This window comes from Chroicocephalus ridibundus, chromosome 1 (genome assembly GCF_963924245.1).
Source record: "Chroicocephalus ridibundus chromosome 1, bChrRid1.1, whole genome shotgun sequence".
Classification (NCBI taxonomy): Eukaryota; Metazoa; Chordata; class Aves; order Charadriiformes; family Laridae; genus Chroicocephalus; species Chroicocephalus ridibundus.
Genome location: NC_086284.1, coordinates 87,948,167 through 87,973,568, shown reverse-complemented (window position 1 = coordinate 87,973,568; position 25,402 = coordinate 87,948,167). Strand labels below are relative to the sequence as shown.

The following is a 25,402-nucleotide window of genomic DNA, read 5'->3' as shown; positions in this document are numbered from 1 at the left end:
GTGTTTAAAAATGTCTGAAACCTGGTATGCTGTTTGCTATTGGCAGAGCTATTACTTCACTCAGTTGTCACCCAGTGGATGGACTAGTAGGATAACATCCTATTACTGGGGTTTTTTGTTGTCGCTGTTCTATGCAGTAAAAAATTATCTTGTTTGATGTCCATGGTTCCTGGAAGACGGAAAAGCGTGTGCAGGTTTTTGTTGTGGTAAAAGGGATGGGAAATAAAAAGGAGCCCGGGAGAAAGGCTGTGCTTACTGGTCTTCCTCTTTCACAGGGCCACTCAGGTATACTGTGCAGCCTGTGCCCTCCGTGTTCAATGCAGTAGCTTCTGGGCTACGGGTAACAGAGTTGAGCACTTTAAAGGTTCTCCCATGTGAAACAAAGGATTAATTCAGAGTTTTGTGTGTTGGAAATAGTGCTGTGCATTGCCCTTTCCCCCTAGCACCGTCCTTCAGAAACAGACAGGTCAAGGTAACTTCAATGTTTACCCAAAACTCTTGGGTTGTCCAGTAGAATTGTTAACTTTGTGGGTGATCAGGGCGCTTGGACCTTGGCTTCTGTGGGGAATACTGAGGTCTTCAAGCAGCTTGGGCTTTGATTTGCTTGCAAATACCTTTGGATTCACCGTTTCTGTCGTTCTGTGTCTGTGCAGTTTGTAACCAGGATTAATTCTTAATTAAAGGTTTTCCAAGTAATGTTTAATACCATTAGCAATTATTTATTGCTTGTAATTTAGTTTATATTGCATGATTCATGGGAGATTATTTCAGTCGGTCCTATGAAACTCATCTTTTGCCCAGTCACTTCTAAGGTAGAACATAGATTCTTCTCTTTCTCTTGTCATAGCAGTAGGACATGTGTGTATATATGTGGTAGATCCTAAGTAACTATGTTGCAAACCAAAAGAAAGGTGATGAAAATACAGTCGAACTCGAATCTACAAATTTTACTAAATTGGTAGATTGCTGGAAGAAAAAAAACCTAATCCATTGATAATCTTAAGGTAGTTTTATGGTTGTGTTGCACAATTGTGTCAGTTTATACCTGTGGTATAGCTGAGAAGATTTTTTTTTTTTTTTTAAATAAAAACTTCTTTAGTTTTGTAGGATCCAGAGTAGGAGTTATTTTAAATAATTGGAGATGTTCTTGTAATGAGGAAAGTTTTATATCTCTCTGTACTCTGTAGCTGTAATTAAGTTCTGGCAGCCTGCGCGTGGTGGGCAGTCTGGTTGTCTCAGTAGAGACCCCAGTGAGGTATTAAGGGCAAACATAAGGAATGAATTGTAAATAGATACTCAGCTATGGAATTACTGTACAGCAAACTTTATTGGTAAAAACATCATAACTGATGTACTATATAAAACTAGATCTTTCTGTCTTACTGGTTTTGTGGCATGAAAAGAAAAAAAATGAAGTAGGAAAGAACATACTTTGGGGTTTAGTGTTGACATTGGGGTGGGGAAAGATGATGACACACAAGTTATTGTAAGAATTGAAACCGGATTATTTTGCTATCTTTTTTGGTGCAAAGTGAATGCTAAGTTATAAAGTTTTGACTGTAAACACCTACATTCTGGTGCCAAATAAAGCTATGTTTGTTCTCTTTGCAGGATCAGTCAGGTTACATTTCCTGCCAATAAATTGTTTTATTAAAACCACAATTGCGACATATCAGAAAAGGGGGAGAGTGAGCAACAATGAACAAGAGAAAATTAAAACGTAAATTTTAAATAGAAAATACCACCTAACCCACGTGCAGGCTAATTGTAAACTTATGAAGTCTAAACACACATTATTAGAAATTGAGCTAACTGGTGTTCATCTTCCAAAATGTACAATTACATCGTATTATAAGTAGATCATTTAATTGTGAAATCATCATTCAAGTGTTTTCAAAATCAATTAGAACAAAGTATTGCCTGCCAAGCGTATGTGACCTTCAATTTCTCACATTCACCATGTGTTTATCTCTATTGAAGAGCTTTCTTTTTATCCCCATGTACACATTCTCATTATGTGTTACTAGAATATGTCATTGCACTAAAATCTGTATGCCAAAAAAAGTCTGTCTGCGTGATTAGATTTGGTGTATTCAGTGTGGCATCTCCCACAGGAGAAGACTGGGAGTGTGAATTCAGCAGTCATCGTCAACCTCAGTAATTCATGCTACTATTCACTTGTACAAATAATTGTCTTTGTTTCCTTTTAGATCTTGTTATATTCTATGCAAATAACTTCTTCAAGCTCATCTGTTATCATCCACTTTTTAGCTGAACAATGCAGTTTTGGTAAACTGCAAGCGTTCAGTTTCTCATTCTGCTTTTTCTAAGTAACCCGAAAGAAATTACCAGTGAAAATTATCCTTCCGTTATCGTTGGTCAGTTTATTTTGGCAGTTTAAGCTTCTCTTAAAGTGCTCATTTTATATGTTGTCTCTGCCTTTCTTCAAACGTGTCAGTTTAAATGTTGGGCAGTTAACAAGATGCTCTGAAAATCAGTACAGTGTAGCATCATAGTATGATGTGTGAATATACCATATCATAGTATGACAGGGAGGTGATTGTCCCCCTGTACTCAACACTGGTGAGGCCACACCTTGAGTATTGTGTCCAGTTTGGGGCACCTCAATACGAGAGAGATATGGAGGTGCTGGAGCAAGTCAAGGGCCTGGAGAACAAATCTTATGAGGAGCGATTGAAGGAGCTGGGACTGTTCAGTTTGAGGAAGAGGAGGCTGAGGGGAGACCTCATCGCTCTCTACAACTACTTGAAAGGACATTGTAGAGAGGTTGGTGCTGGTCTCTTCTCACAGGTAATTAGCGATAGAACAAGAGGGAATGGGTTCAAGCTGCAGCAGGGCAGGTTTAGGCTGGACATTAGGAAAAAATTCTTCATAGAAAGAGTGGTTAGACACTGGAATAGGCTGCCCAGGGAGGTGGTGGAGTCACCATCCCTGAAAGTGTGTAAGAGTCGTTTCGATTTGGTGTTGGGAGAGATGGTGTAGGGGAGAACTTTGTAGAGTGGGGTTGATGGTTAGACTCAATGATCCCAAAGGTCTTTTCCAACCTAAATGATTCTACGATTGTATGATCATATGGTTGTTTCCTAAAACACTTCAACTGTGTGTTTAAATGCGTGGGTTTTGGCTAGTCCTCCCACTTTTTCAGTTGCCTTTATTCTATATGAGTTAATCAGAAAATAATTTGCAGAAGAGTTATCAGTTTTTCTCTGAACCAGTAGGTTCTTTAAAAAAGCGTGCAGATTTCTGTATTTGTTGTTTTTAGCAACTTCCATAATTTTTGATGGATTTTCTGAAGTTATGAGTTTTCTTTTTTCCCAAGGCCATCCTGTTGTAAGTAGCTGGGGCCTTGAAGACAGAAAACTCTGAATGATGTAGGGTCACCATACACTGAATATGCTGTATTTCTTGAGGCATGCAAATGAATACGGACTTTGATACGGGTTTTAAGTGTCTGGCTACAATTTCAAGAATTCAGTTGTCTGTATTTCTTCAGAAGGAAATGAAGCACGGAAGACCACACCTATCCATCTGTCCATCCTTCTTTCTTCTCACCAATAATTAGCTGTAGATGCCCTCAGCCAACTTCAACCAAATTTGACAGAAATTACAGTCTATAGGATATTCCTAAATATCCTAACTAAATATTCCTGCAAAGATGGTGGTGCCACAGAATGCAGTAAGAGCACAGCCCATGTTACGTGCCATAAAATTCACCACTCTAAGGAGGGAGTTGATTGTAAATGCCCCAACGTCCAAGAACATCTCAGTAGAAACTTGCATCTTTATAGACACAAGAGAATCTGGTGTCTAGGCACAGCCCCATAAGAGATGAGGTTTTTTTAGTGCCCCGTAGAGTTTTTTTCCAAGTTACTTGTTTGAAGAATTTGAGTTACCAGAAGAATAAGATTCTATGGGCCAGATTTACAGATCTGCCCTTGCATACAAATGAGAACAGAAACTGGACATGCAAAGTGCTGCAGATTCAGGTGCAAGAACTAGCAGCATTTGTGTTGTATTCCCAGAGTTGTATACAGAGACATAAGGACCAAAATAATAAACAAATTTTGCCTTTGAGCCAAACAAATAGCTTGTGATGGAATACAGTACTGTGACGGAAGAATCATACAAGCCTTTTAATAGAGATTTGTAATTTTGGACAAATAAAAAACTTTTTCGTTGTTGTTGAAACTTTTAAATTAATTTTTTCTGGTTTTGTATAGTGTTTTAAAAGTGTCTGGATGCTCTTGTTGAATTACTAACTTTAGCACTTACTTATGTGCCAGTGTTGGACTTTGTTCTGAATCAAGTCAGTCTTTTCCAGATGGTTGAAGGTTCAACAGAAAATACTCCAAGAAATGTCATTCTTTAAATATTTGTATTTTCTTAAAAATTAATGGTTTGGGCAGTGTCTCTGGTCTCTGAAATGAATTCAGATAATAGTCAAAAGAAAATGCCTGTAAAGCATAAGTGCACGTGCCTGCATGTGTCTAAAGACAGTAAAATGATTGTGCCAAGGGAAATGCCAGCTGAGTCCCCGTAGTCCTCCCCTGGTACCAGCAGTGCCTGCCACACACGCTCCTGCGCCTTCCCCTGAGCTAGGGCAGAGGCAGTCTTGTCATGGCAGTGAAAATTGCATGTTATTGACTTAACTACATCTCCCAACTCCGTTCTCTTTGGGCCATGAAGGTCACAAAAGAGGACAGGAGATACCTGTGCAAACTGGAGCCTCCCTTCATCCTGTGTAGCTTTTGCTACACGTCACTGCCAAAGTTTAGATGAACTTTGACAGAAAATCCTGAATACAGGACCCGATCTCTGTGCTGAGCACTACTTACAGAAAAGCTTAGTGACCCACTGTGTTTTAATTGGCTTTTTTCTGTTGGCATAAGTGTGCTGTGAATCCTGGATTCAGTGTATATGTACATCTTTGTGTATCATTTAAGCACTTTGAATACAGCTTCGTCACTTTGTACAGGTAGCTTCAGGTAGCTTTCACTTCTGTTTTATCCTTTTTTTTTTTTCAGGGTAAGAATTTGGAGCTTTCAGAAAGATACACAAAAATATGTAAAACTAAAACTTCTTCTTTTTGAGACTTGAAAAATCAGTGGATGCACAATCCACTCATCTCTCTTATGGAGAGAAGTTTTGGTTTGGTCAAATATCTTATTCTGCAGGTTAAGAGCTCCACGTAATGTGATTTGTGTTCTGAATTCGTATAAACAAAGATGACAATTTATGGTGGGAACTCAGTGTATAATCCTCTGAGATATTACAGATTAAACAAAGATTTATCTTTTGCAGTGTTTAAAAAGACAGATTTAATCTTTTTAACACTTTTTGAAGTACTGAAAGTCCAACTAAATACTACTTAAGAACATAGGTTAACATAACTCTTTCAAGGGATGCATAAATGACCACCCTTATCTCTGTATCAGTCCATCTGCATACTTGAAAAATACTCTTCCAAGTACTAACTTAATAGATCTAATTTCATCCTATCTGTTTCCATGAATTCTAACATTGTCTTTCCTTCAGAACGGAGCAGGATTTGGGCAAGGTGGGTGAGACCCAACGTGTCTCAATGTTGTAGCTGTGACTGTTTCTCTTTGTCCCCTTGCAGTGTTGGACTCCTTCAACAGGCTGCACCAGCCCCATTGCCTGTGTCAGTGTTAAGACAATCTCTACTTCAGGATATTTCCTAGACATCTGGGAGCTCTAAGTAATTCAAACCCTTAAACATAGTTCAAGGGTAAGAATTGAATGAGGTTCTTGCTTTTGGAGCCTTGTCTTTTGGGGGAGGTTGGTTTGGTTTATAACAGAGACAATTAGCGCTCTCAATGTACAGCGGCTAACATGAAATAGTTGGATCAAGAAAAAGCATTATAAATGATAATACAAAAATGCATTAATTGCATACCAAAGGTTGTATGTGAATATATTATTTTTGCTCTCTTTATCTGGGGCAGTGAGGTTGCCAGCTCTTGGTAAAGTCTCAGCGGTGTCTTGTGGGTGGGATTGCGTGCACAGAAAGCTTCATGCTTGGTGTTCCTTGGGGGTCAGAAACTCACAGCTAAGGGGCAGGTAGAAAACTAGGCAGAAGTTGCAACGAGGACGTGTTAGGCTCTTGAAGGATCTGGACCTAGAGGGATTAGATTCTCAGATGAGATCAAATAACTGCATAGACGCCAGAGTTAAAAGTTTATGTTCTGGATTTGAAAGGGCATATATTCAGATCTCACCACTAAATTGTATGATTTATTAAGAATTATGTCTAGGGGTCAAGACTGGGGCATCCAAAAGCAGGAGCTGTATGAAATACACCTTGATAAACTGACGGGAAACATAATTAAAACTATGTATCTATACATAACATTATTAATACGAAGTACATAGGTGTAGTACCCCTATGAAAATGCAAGAAAAAAGGTTAAAGGCAGACATCTAATTGTAAAAGCTTTTCCTTCCTATGAGGCTTTATTATGCATGTTTCTACAATAAATTGTTTTGGTTTTTATAATCAATGGATGTTCTTCCTCTCCATTAAATAAATCAATGGGAAATATTATTAGTGTGATCCACAGTAAAAGCAACCTAACTCTTGCTCATAGTCAAGTCCACAGGGGATGAAGTTCACTTGATCATGTCTATTCTGGATTAATCGGCTTTGCTTCTTTTTTTGAAGCTTTTGTCAAATCACAGGGAAAATGTGCTTTCTACATCTGATATCTGGTAGCTGCTTTTATGTGGAGCAATATGCTGTTTTAGCAATGCACCAGGTAGCGGCAGAGCAAAGTAGAGGTTATTTAGGTTAGTGCGTGATAGGTGCATGTTGTGTTAGTAAGTTGTCAATGCTTTATTTTTTTATAGAAAGATGTATAAATGGAAAATTGCAAATGGATTCTTCTTTTGTTAAATGCTCTATATTCATTTTGCTCCCCACAAAGACCAAAAGAGAAACACCCTAAAGCCTTCTCCAAATCTTCAGTCATCACTGAGTTAATGGTGGAGGACAGGGTATAGCGAGAAATGAAGGTAATGTTAAAAAGTTAATTGTACTGTCTACGAAAAAAAGAAAAGTAGGCATATTGTGGAAATAAAGGGCATTCTGGCAACACGTTGTGTCTCTGTAAACATTGGTAGACGCCAAATATGTTTTCTTCATTCTGTAAATACGCCTTTTCTACAACTCGGAACAAATCCCAAAGCACAGATATCTCTATTGCAGTTTCTGTTAAATTAGACTTGAAATTAAAAAAATGTTAGTAAAAGGACTCCGCAGAGCCATCCCTGTACATACAATGCAATAGATTGTTTAAGGTAAATGCTGCACTGTACAAACTGCCACCTCTGAAATGCACATTCACCAAGTCTCGGTCTCCCCAGTGTGAGCCCTTGTAACCTTGTTTAAATCATTTCTTCAGTGATTATCCTTAAATTTTTTTAGTGACAGTTAATGAGAATATACTGACAAATCTGTGTCATCATTTTTACTCGAGGCTCCAGAAGAGCTGAAATGGATTTCTGGCTGAAATTGGTTTAGAAGCAAGTTTTAGTTTTGCCATGTCACGCTTTTGTATGGATCCTTTGACATACAGGTTAATTAAGAGTTTGATTATAGGACTTTTTGTTTTTATCTGTACCAGTTGGCCCATCTGGAAGCAGTTGCTTTCTTGTGGAGGTGCGTGGCTGTCTGCTTTGCCCTCCAGCCCTGCGGGCAGAGACTGTACACAAAGGCAGGGTGTACAGAGGCTGCTGGGGCTTCCCCCGAAACACCATCCCATGACTCCCAGGTTACCTGAAATTGGAGATTTGCAGCTGCTTTGTGCCAGTGTTGTGAAAGTTTCTTTTTGGATAAAAGGAGCTCTGGCAACAGAATAATGGACTTAAGCAGCGCGCTTCAGTGCCTTGAGCTGAGCAGCTTGACACATGCTTCAGGCTACTGCCATGGTGGGAAAATCATCCCAACTTTCCTCTTCTGCGGAGCAGAGTTTTAAGGAGGAGTCCTGGTTGCTGGCACGGTGAGCTGCAGGGAGGTCTGGCTTGCGGATGAAAGTGGCATGAGTGCCTGCTGCCGAGGGGAATATTACTCTGGTGGCAAGGCCAGTGGCACTGAAGAGCCTGAGGATGAAGACGGGAGCCCTGCCCAGAACGCTCTATCTTTTCTGAGTGCTCACGTCGGGTAAGCTGTCTATTTTCTCCAGATAACCATCTTTGCAAATACAGGCTCCTGCACCCCTTGGTTTTAAATTACAGCATCAGAAGTTGCTGCAAAGGTTTGAGTAAGTGTTCATCGTTTTCAGCAAAAAAAAAATCACAGTATAACGAGAGGAATGGTGCACCTGAGGTGCAGGTCATCTCCTTGCCCACGTGGGGGCTGTGCAAGACTACAGTGACTTGTAAAGACTTCTACCAAAGCTCTTGCTACCTGGATCTGCAAAAGCAGTTCTGGGCTCTCCCTTCACTTTTGATGGCTTCATGCACTTCAGCTACCATTTGGGAGTGCAATGCAGCAGTGAAAATTGTAAACCCACCAAAGCGTAAGATCACTATTGAGTGCCATACATGAGCAAAGCCAATTAACTTGAATAGGAAGTGGGTTTTAATGTTCATTTGGGGATTACAAACTAGCTGGAGGTGGGAGAAATGGATACTTACAGTTTCCATCTCATTTGCTGATGCTAAAAATAGCTGAATCTCTCAGTGAAATGCTAGTTTTCACTGAGCTCTGGTTATCTAATACCTAATAAATGTATAACATCTGCAAACGTTGATACATAAATGTGTATTGCAAGTCCAGAAACACTTTTAATGAGGAATTGAAGTGTGCTAGACTATGCTATAGAAGCAAAGCTTCTGTTTCTCATTCATTTTGCTGACGAAAAGTTGTTGGAAAGATATTGAATTTCTTTCATTTTGTTGTGTATGTTCCTAAAATGAGGTTGTTCAGCTTGAATTCACTGATATGGAGAAACAAATATATACGATCCTAAAACATTTCCCTTAGATAGCTTGGGCAAAATAACTATGACTCCAGGCTTACTGTCTTACAGTGAGGCTTTTTCTTGCAAAGGTCATACGATGCAGTGACGTAGGCAAGCTGTGTTTACAGTATTTATTGATACTCTTCTTCCAACAAATGTGTTTTCCATTTATTGTGATAGTACGTGAGTGATAGGACTTCTTTTCAGACTTGGGTGGGTCGTGCAAGGGCTTCCTGATCCCAACAAGATATTTCCATCTTTTCTGTTTTAACAAAGCAGTTCTGCTGAAGTCAGTGAAACTAGTCCGTGCAAGTTAGGAAATGCATAAATCCTAAATACATGTTGGGACAATTGCTAGTTCAGGAGATATGCAGTGAGCGAATGAAAGAAGAAAAAATTTCTGTAGTAAAAAAAATAAATTATTCATTTGTAGTGTTTATAGCTTTGGGGCTTGGGGGGTTTGCTTATTGTTTTTAGTATATAAATTCCAGCTAGTGCCAACAATTATTCCTTGGCGAACCCTACTTCATTTAGTTTCAAAGCGTTAAATGTGAGTTAAAAGCAGTCTTTGCTTTTGTGCCTTTTTTCAATCTATTCCAGAATGCACAGGCTTACCTTGCAGAAAGTTGTTGATTTGATTTCTCACCCCCACCCCCCGCACAGAATTTTAAGATTATTTACTTGCTCAGGGAGCAAGTTTGAAAAGGATGGCTTTCCTTGGACACTGTGTGTGTGTGCGTAGGATGAATCCGTCATCAAGATAGTGTCATGAATGCATGAATTCCTTTTGGATTAAGCTCTTCTCTTGTTCCACTCCTCATTATGAATCCTGTGTAGTTAGGTATCTGAAGGGGGAAAGGGCTATGTTACTATTTTTGGTTAATATTCTTGTGGGCTTTTTCTTCTAACATAATTAAAGTTGTGACTGGATCAATTTTAAAAACGATAATTTTCCTACATCTTAATAAGTGCATCTTCAGATTTGATTATGTGTCTTTTACACTGAGAATTTCTACGTTTACTAGAAAAAAAAATTTAAAAGCTAGGTGTGTGTGGGGGGGAAAAACACCCAAAAACCCAAACAAAACCCCCAAGCCCCAACCCTCCCCGAACCCTCTTAAATCCTGCCAGAAAAAACAACCAATGTATCCCCTTAGAAAACCCTGCTTTAGACTATTTTAAAGGTTAAGTCTTAAAAATCATTCATAGTTGTATAGTTGTGACAAGATCAGTCATTGCACTGATGTCATGAAATGTCCTTTTTTAATGAAACAGCTCTGTAAGTTGTCCATAAACTTAAATCATACTGCAGATGTGTAACTTAAATCAATTGCGATTAGGAAAATGACTAGATGTTTTAGTAATAACAGTTATAAATAAATGAGAATTTTCAGGCCTCTTTTTTTTTTCCCCCCTGCTTCTCCTTTCATCTAATTTCAGAATTGTTAGTCAACTCTTGACTTTTTTTTTTTTTTTTTGTTAGAAATATCTTGATGCTCAATTCTGCTTCTGCTGATATTCTGCAAAAGATCTAATTCTTGAGACTTGCAGGGAGCAGGGGCAGCATGAATGTCTGGTTGGGTCCCCACCTGCCGGGCCGCTTTGGAGCCAGCGGTGGGGCTGTGACTGCCTTGATGGATGGCTCCTAGAGCAGTAGCTACTTTGAAGCAAGAGTTAGAGCGCTCAAGAACTGTAAGCTAAGGTTCTGGCCATAATGTTTACATGTATGAACAATTTATTTTGTATTAAAATTTTATATGAGGCTATTATCAATAGTTTCCCATTTGTCTTCTAGCAGAGGACTAATCTCATTGGTAACTAATTGCTGCATGAAAGATGTATAATAAGCAAAAGGAAAGTTCCTTCTTTTTTTGTCTCCTTTCTGCCTCCCCCTCGTGAATCAAGAGTCTTGGAAAGTGTTACTAATGGTGAGAAAAGGAGTACAATATACTCCCTCGGAGTAGGGTGGAGAGGTCTGTCCTTTACCCCTGTTTACCATCTGTAAGTGTCTTTGCACAGACTTTATTCTGCAGCATATAAAATCTGACGTAGATATCCACCATTTAGTAGTTAGTGAACTCAGCACTTGTGTGTTTGCATGTATTCTACAAAGATGAACTTTTCAGAGAAATGATGCTACTGCTAAAAGTGCTTGAGAGTAGTTCTTCATTTCATGTGAAGTTACTGAAGGTGTTTTCAAGTTAGCTGCAGTCATACAATACATACAGAAATAGTTACGAAAGTGAATTTGTGTGTTCAAGTATATCAGCATCTGCTGTTAAAATTACTATTCATGAATAGTAAATGATTGCACAAGATTAACATTTTTATATCTGCTTGAATAAAAGTGCTCTTCATGCATAATATACATTCACATATATATAGACTTTTTGAAGACAAAATTTTTCAATTGTAGTAAGGTCGAAAGGATTAATTAGGATCTGTATTGACAAAGGTAAGAATAGAGAGTTATTAAAGTAACTGCTAAACTTAGAAATCAGATATTTAACTTTCTGTCGTCATACACATGAGTGATCCAGGGTTTATTCTGAAGAAATTGAAGTTAAAAAAAACAAAACAACCACGCCCTGGTTAAGTTACAGATGAATCTCCACCATTTGCCTCCCGTTTTGTGCAATTTTTGTAATTGCCTGCAGTAAGAAGCTGAAGGGACAGGCTAGAAGAGGAGGAAGATCCTACCTACACATTCCAAATAGGTCTGGGGTCTGGTGTAGTTTGAAAAATGCAGCTATAAATGTTCGTGTATGTTAAATCTGGGAGAGAGACACTGGCAAGCTCTGATTAAGCCTCCAGACTTCGTTCTGCCTGAGAGATTACAGAAGCATGTGAATAAAATGGCAATGTAGAACACATATTGACATAGAGCTGCTGCTTTGCATGTGTTTGCCATGTGGTGGGCTGTCTAGTAGGGACCTGAACAGTAAACTAACTTATTAATCTAGTGTTATTATTTATCTAGTGTTTTCTTAAGTAAAAACATTCTGCTAATGTGTCTTATCAGTTCTCTGAGTGATCTTGAGATGCCTCTGCTGTGTCTGCCTGATACTGGAGTCTCCATGGGGCACAATTAGGGCTGTGCACACTGTTTATACATAAAGCACGCAATCCCATGGAGCTGATTAGGTGTCTGTGGGCTCATGCAGAACTGAAAAGATCTGCCTTTTATATTTTATCAAGTTTTTCTTCCCCATGCAGTAATTAAGATATTTTTCTTACTATACGTGATCACCAAATGACCTATATATACTTTATGTATCATTTTAAAGTTATTTGGCCAGCATTTTGGAGTGAGTTCACTTTAAATTTTGTTTCTGTAATCTTTGTGTCAAGTGTGGTGTAGAGATGAGGTTCTTGATTCAAACAAATTATTTGAAAATTTAGGGTAGGGATCGTGAACATAAAGCAGGCACCTAGTGGCACTTTGTGTCCTAGCTGTTTAACCAGAGCCTGCAGGTCCCTGACAGCTTCTCTCTCTCCTATCTGCCAGGCCACCTCTCGGACAGTTAGCCTGAGGTGTCTGAAATGTCACTGTGTTTGACAGCTGAGTCTGCCTTTAATGGCTTAATCTACTTGACATCTTTATAACAACAGATAACCATCCTGGTATTTTAATTAGACATAATGGAAAATGTCCTCTTTTTCTTTTATGATTATATTTGAAATCCAGCCTGGCAAGCACAAAAATAAGTAGCTGAAACTGGAAAAATTCCAACTCTTTGTATTTAGATTTTTGAGTGCAGTACAATGAACAGCTTTTTTAATTAAAGAAAACTTTTTAAAAGACATTATCAAAAAAGAGGACAATCCACTAAATCTTGCTGAACTCCCTGCAAAGCCTTTAGGTTGTGTGTGTGTTGACTCTACCTGAAAGCCTCTCAGCCATGTACCATAGTTAAAATTTAGAAAAAGTGCCTTTTGCCAATAGAAGGTGTCATCCAGGTACAGTCACATGCAGTTTTCTACCTTTTTTTCCCCTCGGAGTAGAGTCAGTAATTGAAAACTTGAACATAACACTTCTTCATTCGGTAGTACCCAGAAGGAAGCAGTGGCAGGTGGAAAAGTCTGTTCTTTATTGTCTCAAGGGAGAGAAAGCAGGCTTTTAGATTGAGATTATATTATTTGAAACAACAGAGTTTGCCAACAGAACAGTGGGTGTAAGTGCAGTGATATCTCAGGCTGGTCTGGTCTGCTGTATAAACCACCTTGCCACATCCCTGGCAAGGCCACCTATTGGCAGAACTGTATTCAAACCGGGAATTTCACCGACACAGCAACGTCAGCGTAGACAACATATACTGTGGCAAAGGTCTAAAAATGTTGGACAGCGTTATGTAGAATGGGCGAAGGTCTAAATGTGTCGAACATTGTCATGTAGGATGGCCAAAGGTCTAGGTATGTTGAACACTGTTACGTAGAGCTGGCCTCACATCCCCAGCTGACTTTCCTTCTGTGTTGGGATGCCTGCTATCAAAGGCTTCTATATCTGCCATATATAAATACATTGTGAAACCAAATTCCATGGGATATCATAGAGGACAGAAGCGTATGTGGGTTCAACCACACAGTAGAAAAATAAAAATAAATGAACAGAGGCCCTACGTGCTGGCAGTTCCTCAGGTGCAAATTTCAGGAGAGAAGGTGTCCAAGCAGCCGGTTGGTTCTTTGCAGCTTCCAGTAACCTGATGTTCCTGCTTGAGTACTTGTTTTCTCAACCAGAAATGGTACAGATTTCAAAAGGCAGAGCTTGCCTTGTGTCTCATCGGGACAGGACAACCTTCCTCTCTGTCTTGAGCAACCACCAAGAGGCTTACGCAAGTGGTGTGTGGAGCAGAGCAGAGTGTGTGTGGACATGTTCTAGCACTGTTTCATTAGTCTGAGTAGGTTTACCTTGCCCATCAAAAAGGGTTGAACCAGCGATTGACATGTCAGTTTTTGCTTCTGTGAATATTTATTTCAAAGTAACAACATTGAAGTATTGAAAGAGTCCTGGAGCGCTAGCTGGTGTAGTGCTGCTGCAGGACTGCTGCTGACATTTTAACAGGTTTTAAGTTATGGCCTTTTTGTTTAGAAATGCTTCTTGTAACAAAGTCCCAGAGGAGCAGCTGGCCCTCTTCAGTCGAAAAATGAGGCACAATCTCAAGGCATTAGCCCAGCAGTCAGACACATGCCTTTGTGAGGGGACTCTTTGGAAAAGGGGCTTTTGGGGAGGGCTGGGAGAAGGAGTAGAAGTAGCAGCAATTTGTGTATGTGTGTGTGCTTCCTTACAGTAAAATCTTTGATGATGTTACTTGGCCAGTTTCCTTATTCTTCGGCAAGCCTGGGAATAAAGGGCTATTAGAGAATTTTCTGCCGGTGTCTCTTTGTATTCATTACTCTGGTTGGCGGAAGGCACAACCAACCTGCGTTTACGCCCTGACTCTTAAACATGTCATTTGCTGCTACGCGCCTTTCTGAACGAGGGATCAGAGGCTTCGCTGTAAATATGAGGAAGGCTCAGGATAAAGCTGAGTATACAGAATATTAACTCGAGGTCACTTATCACAGGGAAAGGTTTTTTGCTGTGGGGTTTTCTTTTTCATTTAAACCTTGTTCTGCCCTCTGCTGGCAGCTCGTGTTATAAAGCAGAGATGGTGTTACGTTACTTTCATGGCAGAGAATTACCTGTGCTCGCTTGCTGTTTGCGGTCTGCTTTACCAAACAGAATTTGGATTCCTGTCATTAATCAAATTTCTCACAGGTAATTTCTGTGCCCATTACACTTATAATGTATATTATATGAAGATGTGTAGTAAATACACTGATTTCAGCCTTAATAAAAATCATCCCAAGGTACAAGTTATTACCCAGGGAATAGTTATTCTGTCCTTCAAAGCTATATTTATTTTCTGAAGGCAAGCAAATTTCTGATTTTTGACAGGCGTGCTGATTTGTGAAGTCGAGTACTTGAGTTAAGAAATGCTAGTACTGAGGATGCCTGCGCTATTTTAATGCTACCCTTGCTACATGCATATGCATTTGATGCCTGTATTTATTAAATTGCGTACTGTTTCCTCCACACATATTTTTTTTTTTTGCACATTGATGTGTTGCACATGTAATGAGCAGCAATTCCACGTATTTGTTGTTTCACCTGTGACATAGCTAAGACTGGAGTGCTGTTTTCCAAGACAGATTATAGTTCTGTCTACTTTCCAGTTTCAGAAAGAAATGAAGCAAGAAGCACTAATCACTTTGAACCTCTTGAGGAGGTTCATCCTGTGCGTTGAATAAGCGAAGGGACTTAAAAGGAAAAAATGCATAATATATGTGTAAAAGGAGGCAAAATAAGGATTGTGCAGACTGCTTCAATTCTAATACATTCTCATTTTTTAAGTCTCTAGCATTACAGCCTTGATCTCTTAATATTACTTGGGGGAGGTGGAGACATCCAAACTCTTGAGAAAGCCAACCTGAAAAATTGTGCATCAACTTTGGGATAGCTATGGCAGTTGTGAGCAAGGCCAGGGCTTTTAGATCCACTTCTGCCAGTCATGTTCATGAAGCAATCAAAGTAGAGATAAGTTTGCTGCAACTTTATTGACAAGCATAATGGGATGTATTTTTGCCAATGGGTTTCATAGCTGCTGAAAGCAGGAGTGTGATGAGAGTCAGTGCAAGATTTTGTGAACATAGTCCATGGACCTGGACTGTCTTGCTGTTCCTCTCCCCATCCCTCCAGCTTATCCCCACATCCTGGTTTCCATACCTCAAGTTCCACCTTTCCATCTGAGTTATGTCCCTTGCTTGTCCCTTATGGACCTTAGCTCCTGCCTGTCCTTGCCTCTTTCCCCTTCTCCAGCCTCCGCTTGCTCCCAAGCTCAGTCTTCCCTCTTTGGCCTCTTGATCAGTCTTGATTTCACCTCCTCTGCTGCTTCTAGCCTAAATTGTAGGTTTTGTGATGTTTTGACTTTCAGATCACTGTAAAACTTTCCATTGGAGCTGTAGTTTAACTATGCTGACAACCAGATTCCCCTTCTTGGTTACTTATTGCAGGCCCCTTCAAAGCAGTTGCAAACCTTCACCTTACTGAGTCGCCTCCTCTTCTCTTCTCCTTGCTTATCAAACCTGACAATACATGGCAGCCAAGCGAACAAACAAGCGGACTAGTATGGAAGTAGGATGAGTCTTTGGTAATGAATAGATCTGTATTTGACCCACAAATTCTTTTTGTAATTAACCAGCTGGGGAGCTATAATCGCAATTTTCCGGAGGCCTGGCTGCCGTCAGGTAGTCGCCGACTGTGTGTGCAGAGGACTAGAGATGGTGTTTGAAGGTGCTGCCTGGGGAAAAAGCAAGCTGTTATTCTAATGGGGGGACAGCTGAGACCTGCGCTTTTCACCAGTCACAAGGGACCACCGAGGCTGGTTTTCAGCCTTCCTGCAGAACCGTGCATTTTACAGAAAGGCACTTGCTATGCAAAATCTTTGCACCCGCAGACAGGATGCCCTTGGAGAGGAGCCTGCAAGTGGGAATTTTCAGGAAGAGAGTCGGAGTTACAGTCTAAGTAACTTTTCCACTCGTATTTATCTGATAAAATCAACAATTGCAGTTCTTAGACCAAAAGGGAAGGGGACTTAATTATAATTCAGTAACTCAGTAGGGAGCCCAAATAATGATTGCAAAGGATGTAAACTGTGCTGTGAGACACCCTGCCTGTTTGCGTTGCAGCCCCGCTAAGACCCCAGGAGATCCTGAAAACAAAGAGAGAGAGGAGGGCACTGGAGGCCCTATCAGCTGTTTTAAAAGGACACCATCCTCTAGCTGGTCTGTCGAGTCACTAGCTGGTGACCTTACCTGTGGTAGAAGGTCCGTCTAAGGTCCATCTGGCTGCTTGTTCCAGGGTGCGCAGGCAAGTGACCCTGAGGCACCTCATGTGTGACACTCTCTGCCTACCTGCCTTCTTATATTGGGCTTTTTGGTGGCTCATCCTGTGCAAAGAACTACAGTGTCTGGATCCAGGTACAAAACATCCTTAGGCAGCCTCCTCCCAAACAAGTAACCTGCTTTTAGATACCAACTCGAGGAGGAAACAAAGTGTTTCCTACCTGGAAAAGAGGGCAGGAGGGCTGCTGCCACTGTAGCCTCGTCCAGCGCTAATTGCTGGTTGTTGAAATGAGCTGGTGCTCGTGGTTTCCTGTGGGCAAGGAAGCTGTGGGGCTGTGTTAAGCCATAAATATGAAGTCTGGAACTCCACGTAGCATTAGACTATGAGATCCGCATACCGCTTTTACTGCTTTCCAGAACTACCTTTTTCTTTTTTTAGCCAAAAACTTGAAAATGAGGTTATTAACAAAAATGAACACACAATAATTGCTTACTTATGGTTTTTCCCAAGAAAGATTTAAGTTTTAAAGCAAGCACTACCAGTATGCTTGTTTGCTCTGAGAAGAGGAGTGGGGCATTTACAGTGAGGAACTGTGCTTGGAGTTCGGCAGTAGGTAGGAAACTGCGCTCAAGATGTATCTAAATCCCAGCGTGTTAACCCACCCACATACAAGTGCAAAATTGTTTTTGTTGGTGGTGGTGTTAAATGCAGTAGATATTATTTGTTTTTGCTGAATTTTGGGTTGTTTTTTTTTTTTTGATGCTTCTTTAGTTTTACTAACACTTTTTTAACACTTTTTTTTTTTCCCTCTCCCTCTCTGACTTCAGCTATTGATGGATTTCTAAAAACCGATGAAAGACAAAGACTGGCAAAGGAGAGAAGAGAAGAAAGGGAGAAATACCTTGGTAAGATGGCAGGAGGTGTATGTATTATTTATGTATATGTGTTAGTAGGCTTAAGTTACTAACATGACATTTTTTCTGTTCTGAATTTTAAATGTGGTTCAGGCTGTTCCTAGTCTTTATCGCTTATAGTACTACTTTAAAATTAAACTATAAAAATAAATTCATCTATGTCTTCTTCGATTTCCATTTAGGCATTTAATATTATGTAGTTAGAAGCCGACTTTCTCCTTTGATTTATGTACTTTCAAATGTAGGTTTATGTGCAAGATTTTGACTGTTAGGATTCTCATTTGTAAAAATACCAAATAAGCCTAGAATAATACTCAGGATAATATGTAGGCTCAATTTTAGGCTATTAAGTTTTAGCCATATTAAAATATATTGTGGAGTTGTTAATTATAGTATAAAGCAGATACTTTTCCGTAAGTTTTAAAATAGTTAATCTTTCAAGAGAATGAGAAAAATTAATTAATTTCCTGAATAACATAGGCATTGATTTCAGAGTTTTTACAGTAGTCAGTTGTTTTTAATCTACTAATACCTCCAGGGAAATGTTGAGGAAATCGCAAAAAATGTATGTATATAAAAATATGTCTATATATAAAAAAGGGGGGTGGGGTGTGTATACACAGTTCATTTCGTATATATATATATGAAAGAAATTAACTGTTCAACATTGCTTTGGACTTTCTATATATACACATATAAATGTATAAAATGTTCAACAGTTAACTTCACTTTTCCTCACTGTAATAACAAGAAAGGTCAGTAGCACTGTTCCTTAAGGCTACCTGACATTCCCTATCAGAAGGAATTGGCAGTGTTTTATGATTTCGTAAAATTTAGGCTAGACGTGTATTTTAAGGAAATGTCAACTTAAACAGTATGGACACCTGTGAGAAGAATCATGGGAAAATACCGTTTTTCTTGCAATAAATAAACAAACAAACTGTTGCCCATTTCTTGACAAAACCTGAGACTGGAGACCAGTGACTTGACAGGTTTTAATACCATGGGCTTGGTGAGCAAGATTCCTTTTGGTAGTTCCTGTGAAAATCTGCTGGTGTTTAGTACTTCATCTCCCCGGAGGTTCTGTCTGTATGGGGCACGCGCCAGCCTGAGTTGTAGCTTATGTCTCTTCCAGGTATACTCAGTCCAGACTGTTTCTTCTGTCCTCTTAGTTATCCCTTCTTTGCTAGTTCCCGAGAAAGTGACATGATGAGTAGATTGGAAAGGACTTGAATTAAAAAGCAGAAGAGGAGATGAGAGGGAAACTGAAAGCTGGGAAATCTGGGAGTGGTTGACCCAGGGGATTTGGAAGGTGTTCTTGTCTCCAGACATCATACGTGGCTTCTGGAAACATACTTTTTTAGGGTCAAGGCTATTTCTAGAATGGGGAGCTCTGGATTTTGGTCACAGTTCGTCTGTGGCGAATTTCTTTTAGAAGTTCAGAAAAAAGCAGCGAATTCCCCAGAAGAACAGATCTTTATGCAACCAGCAGGTACTTTGCAGCAATATGGAATAACCTTTTCACCAAAGCCAAAAGTCATTAATCAGTGGTTTAGCATCCCTAAATTAAGAAACAAGAATTGTATGTATGTCAATGATGACAGAATGGTTTGCTTCTCCGTCCAGAATCAGTCCCAGGTTTCACCTACTTACTCGGAAGGTAATCTTAACGCAATCTTGCTTTATTTTTGGTTTTTATCAACTCCAGCATGCTGTTTTCACCTGCTGTACCTGACATGGCTAGTAGTCATTAACAATTAGGGACTGGTCACTTGTCTTCTATTGTTTCTGAGGTAACTTTATCTGTTGACAAGTCTGATTCTTCATGAGTACAGGTCCAGGCTCACCTGCAGCACTGACACCCCTCTCATACTGCCCTGTCCTGGTGAGGGGGGAGGAATAGTGAATTCTCATAAGGCAAAGGGGAAGACATCAACTGTATTTCTAACAAGAATAAGGTAGAAGGTGTTCTGTAAGGCAGGCTGGATGTGAGGAAGAAGTATTTTAGGGGGGATCCCGTATTCAAGGGAAAGATATGCAACTGTTGTAAGAGGATCTGGTGTTGGAGGGACCCTGGCTTTAAACCAAGGGCTTAAGGGTGGAGTGGTGGGGCTAGGAGGGGCTGAAGGTCAGGGCTGTGGTTAAAGAGCCTGGGGTCAGAAGCTGAGGGGGAAAAAGGCTGGTCTGAGGAGAGGGAATTGAGATGGCTGGGCAAGAGCCTAGGACTGAAGGGGAAGATACCGAGAGAGAGTTAGAAGGGTGCAAATTTGCTGTACAAGGAAACAGGAACTGAGAAAGCAGAGGGAGGCTGAACAGGTGAGCAGGATGAAGGACGCGCTCTTGTATAAACAGTGTTAATTCTGGCTTTCCCTAACTTTCAAGTTCTTAGCCTGGCAACTGTGAGAATATTCCTTCTTTGATATCAGCTGTATGTGTCTTGGTATGTGACATTACAGGCTTGCGTGTATGTAGGCATGCTTACTGAAGTCCTCTTTCCTGCCTTTTTATGGAATACACTTGCATGAGAAGTAGATTTTTTTCCTCATGATTTGTCACATTAACTTCTGCTACTTGTTCTCCTATGTAAACCTGAAGCAACAGTCCTGTATGTAATGTTGCAGTCTGAATTTCTGTAACAACAAGCTAATGTCTCAAGAATAAGATTATGACTCCAGTTGGGCAAACCCTCAATAACAGAAGTGCGTGTTTGTTTATTTTTCATACAAAGAGGAAGAAGTGGATAACGATGTAGCACCAAATTATGAACAGAATGGTGTATTTTCAAAGCGTCATAGAAAAATTGGTGTACATTGTTTTCATGTATTTATTTTGAAGGCAGTCCCATGATGAGAAGCACAGTTTTAAAGAAATTCCAAGGACTTTTGCTTCAACATATATAACTGATTCACTTTAAAACCTACTCGGAACATTTAGCTTTAAGCTACAGAGGGATCTGAAACATAAAAAAGATTTGTTAACTATTCTGTACACTATTTTTACATAGGTAAGGGGCACAAAGGGGCACTTTGTCACCTTGTGTACAAAGGGCTTGCCTATTTATTTATTGAGTAAATCACTTAGATTTATTAATAGTTCCAGCACTTCTGTGCACTCTATCTCAGTGGACTAAAACCCTGTGTACTTGTATTTGTTGTTTTACTTTATTGTGTTGTTTTATCAATTTTAAAGCAGGAGAAAATTTGCATGAAGTGAAATGCACCTTTTTCTCTGCCTTAGCTGCTAGGGAACAGCAGATACTGGAGAAGGAGAGAAGAGCAAAACTTCAATATGAAAAGCAAATGGAGGAGCGATGGAGAAAACTGGAGGAACAGAGGCAGAGAGAGGAGCAGAAGAGAGCAGCTGTTGAAGAAAAACGGAGACAAAAGCTTAAAGAGGAGGAGGTAAGGTCCACTGGGAGATGTATGGCAGAGCAACTCTGTGTGATAGCATTAAACATAGCTGAATATTGACCTGCATTAAATGTTGATTTCTTTTTTTTTTGGCCCAGAGACATGTGGGCATTACTTTGGGAACTGCAACTGCACATCACTGCAGCTATAAATACTCTACTACTGCTTGTACATCAAAAACATTTTCCAAAGCTTTTTTGTCTCTTGATTATTTTTTTTCATCTGATCTCACAGAATAGTCATCTACTTATGCTCACGTATCTGTGACTCTGACTGGCAGACAATAAAGCACCAGCTTTCCAGAAGGTAGCTTTTAAAGATGAGTGTTTCCATAAAATGGCAAGATTTTTCTTACTGTTTAGTTTCCTGTCCGTGAAACTGAACTAATGTTTACAAAAATGTTTTGGTTTTCCTCAGTAACATAAAATCAGAAATTTTTACTTAAAGCATTGAAGAATCTAGGCTGGTTTAAAATTCGAGCACAGAACAGAATTAATCACATATCTTTTGAAGCATCTTCATACCCTTCCTCTCTTCTGTTCTCCCCACTGACATCATTTAAGGTTCTTTCTTGCTCTAGTGAGTCCAATTTCTGATGCAGATCTCTGAAGGCAGTGTGTGTGTGTCTCTCTGCATGACATTCTGTAGAAAACACTAGCACTGCAACAGATAAAGAATTAATGATTTTTGGAAAAGGGGGCAGTGGTTAAAAAAAAAAAAAGGACAAAAGAAGATATTTCCCTAGTTCCTAGATAAAAAGGCTGTAGAAATCTGCAGTTATTAACCTTCATTTTTTTTTTCCTGCCCCCTATCTTTTGATCAAAATATCTGTGCAAAAGAGGTAAAACGTTTCTGCATGGCTTCAGAATAACATACTGCTGTCCATTGAAATTTTTTTTGTTGTTTGATTTTTTCACTTTATTCTGAAGAGAAGAGTATATCCTGCTGTTCCTCTTTCAACTGTAACATATGCTGATTGTGGCTTCTGCATAATAGCTGAGAATTCGTTTTAAAATATTTTGTCGTGTGGTACATTTCAGATTTTGGTAAGAAAAGTAGCAAAAACTGAAACAAAGGGTAGGTCTCTCTCCTTCTGTGGTAACATCATTGACATGACATGCTCCTTCCCCAGTATTTCCTGCTGTAATAACCTTTTGCAGCTAAGCAGAATTGATCCTCTCTATGGGGGGTGGTAAGGGAAAGTGGCAAGTATAAAAACTTCCAAAACCCTTTCCTCAAAGTTTACACCGAAGAGGTGCAGGGAAGGGGAGAGGTGTAGGAAGAGAGCAGTTGCCTGGTTTCCCTGCCTGCATGGGCTGCCTGTGCTGGAGAAATGAGAGCAGGGTTGTCAGACGTTAAGAGAGGCGTCAGACCCAAAGGGTCTCTTCAGTGGGGAGCCTGTCTCCTGTAGTTGCCTCCTGTACTTTGCCAGAGGTGGACGTAAGAGATTGAGCACACAGTGATGTTTCTCCCAAGCATCAGCGAGCCTGTTGTAGCTCCCCAGCACCCCATACACATGATGGGAGACTTCTCTAATGGCGAGAGAAAGGCTGCCTCCAAGTTTTTGGGTCATGATATGAATACCACTCCTAGATCTGCTCACTGACCTGGTCCTTCAAGCTTAAACTGTCCAAAGCCTTTTGGGAGTCAAGGCAGGCCCAGGCCTGGCTCCTTTTCTCTCTCCCCCTTCCCCCAGGTTGAAGAACCTGAGAGAAGACTATGTGGGGAGGAAGACAGGAGAGGATGCTTGCTTGTTTGGGGATGGATTAGACCTGGTGGGAGGAGCCTCTGAAGGAGGGGAGGGTACATAGGGGAATAATCTGTAGAACAGGGGAGGATGAGAGAAGAAGGAAATGGGGTAAAGGAGACACCACCACCTCCTGGCTTCCCTTCATGTTTACTTGTCATTCCCTCATTTCTCAAATTCCACTTGAATTCTGCTAAAGGATCTGCCAGATCCCACCTTCCCAGCTCTTCTGATGAGCCTCTCAAACCCCATAGGCTTAGTAGCAGTGGAGGTCCAAGAAAGGATGTTGATGAAGTTGCAGCTCCTTGGGCATTGCAAGTTACTCACTGCTTGTGAGTCACTCTGGATGTTTGAGGCCACCTTTACTGGAAGAGCTTTGAAGCCATGTTTCCCATGCCTGGGTGTGTGCGTGTGGTGCATCCTGGACAGTGAGCCACTGTACTGCAGCATGTCCTCAGTGTTTTTCCTTTTAACACTGGTTTACACTGGGTGGGGACTGGAGCACCCATTTTACCGGCTCATCGGGTGTTCAGAGTGCCAAGTACAAAGATTTTCTTCCTTCCTCTCTGCCTTATTGGTTGCCCGTTAAATCTTCCATAAGTCTTTTTTCCTTGCTTTTTAACACAGCAGAAGGCAGCGCACATTTGTGATAGGAACAGGTTATATAAATCTCTCTAGAAAATATTGTTGGTGCATCTGTAAGAGTTTGAGATGAATGGCTCTGTGGCGACCTGTTGGCTTCCTACATCAGAGCATCCTCTGCTCAACAGTTTTGCATGCAAAGGGCTTCTCAAAGAGGAGGTGGCTACAGTTTGATTTATTTTGCTTACTTTTTCCCCTCTACAGCGCCAGATAAGAGGTGGTGGTTTTAAAGTCTCTGTTGATGGGAATGGAGCTATTTTGGCAGAGTTCTCTGTGGTAGCTGGAGCTTGTTGCAGAGCACAGTGGAAGTGTGTCCAGTTCCTCAGACAGGAACCAAATAAATGTGTCTGAAAATCGTCCTGTCTATATTGACGGCACCTTTCTAATCTGTGGAGGTCTTCAGTAGCACTGCCCTTCCCTCCATACTACTTTTAAAGCTGCCTGCTTCCTTCAGTAAAAGCAGTTCCTGAACCTTGAGGAAAGAAGCATGTTGTTGTTCAACAGAAACTATTAAAGAGTTGCTTTTGATAGTAAGTAGCCAGTGGTTTTGGGACTGTATAAAACCAAAGGTAGTCCTCGTTTAGTTAAAATATTTTTTTCCCTTTCCATATCTTGAACTTCCATGTGACTTGGAAATACCTTGCCAATTGGGGAAGACTCTGTAGAAGCTGTGTTCTTCTACTGCTCTTGTGTTCCGTAAGACAATATGAACATCACTTGTATGGGCCATGTCAAGGATGCTAGTGCGAATAAGAGCAATAACATCCATCTAGTCAAAGATACACTTTTGATAAAACCATTAGATTTTGTTAAAAAGTAAATTGATAAAATTAGTACTGATCATACCAATGCACTAATGTTTAAATGAACTGCTACTGGTAGACAGCATCAACTCTAATCCATCACTCAGACTTGAAAGACTGATGTAACAACTGCTAAATGGAAAAGAATATCCTGCAGTGTTGGAGAGATTGTTTTGCTGCGTGCGCGCTATTGGTTACATTTGTAAAAAGTATGCACTTAAACACAAGAGAATAGAAAAACTCTTGAGATGTTATAGTGTTAATTACTTATTATGTTGTAATTCAAAGTTAATTACTTTTTGAATTGTAATATATGAAAATAAAAACAGCTTTCCAAACATCTTTTAGCAATTCATATACTGAGTAGAATTCAGTTGCAAAAGTAATAAAAAAATTTTGCTACAAACTGTTTGAGGTTGCTGTGTAAGCAGTCTCTCAATTTGCTGTGCAGTTGACAAGAGGAGAAGAGTTTAGTCCTCACTACGACAGCGACCGACCTCTGCTCCTCCTTGCCATTACTTGCTGCTGCAACTCCCCATGTACCTTAACACAGAGCCTTCGTTTTTCCTGTGTTGTTCTTTGCACACACTCTTAATAAATTTTCCCTTTCTACACACCCGTAATTGTAATTGGTTGAGAGTAGAAATGAATTCTATTCACGAGGGTAGTTAAATTTAAAAATACTGTATTGCTTTTTAATGCATTCTTTGGATAGAAAATAACGAAGCTCTTTTGTTGCTATGTGGAAGAGCTACTCAAAAGATGAAGCCACCTGATAATAACAGGAAACAGCGAGCTACTTACAGCGCTGAGGAATATATAAAGAGAAGAAGAGGGTTTTTGGCCTCTTAGATGTTTGTATTATAGGTATAAGGCAGATTGTTTTAGAATTGTTCGCACAAAATATTTTAAGTCATAGTACTTGTAAAATGAATTTTTTTCCTTGTCTTCACATCTGTGTCATCTTTTACATTAAAAAAAAAAAGGAAGGTGCTTCAG

General features: G+C 40.0%; 1 protein-coding gene across 6 annotated transcripts in view; it reads left to right on the top strand.

Moving 5' to 3' along the window:
* MAP7D2 (MAP7 domain containing 2) overlaps positions 1-25,402 on the top strand; it is an 88,818-nt gene that overhangs the window by 32,972 nt on the left and 30,444 nt on the right. For all 6 annotated transcript variants that reach the window (XM_063342860.1, XM_063342838.1, XM_063342826.1 and 3 more), the window contains exons 2-3: positions 17,715-17,792; positions 21,039-21,202. In XM_063342860.1, coding sequence (XP_063198930.1) covers positions 17,715-17,792; positions 21,039-21,202 — 242 coding nt within the window. The remainder of the gene's footprint in view (positions 1-17,714; positions 17,793-21,038; positions 21,203-25,402) is intronic.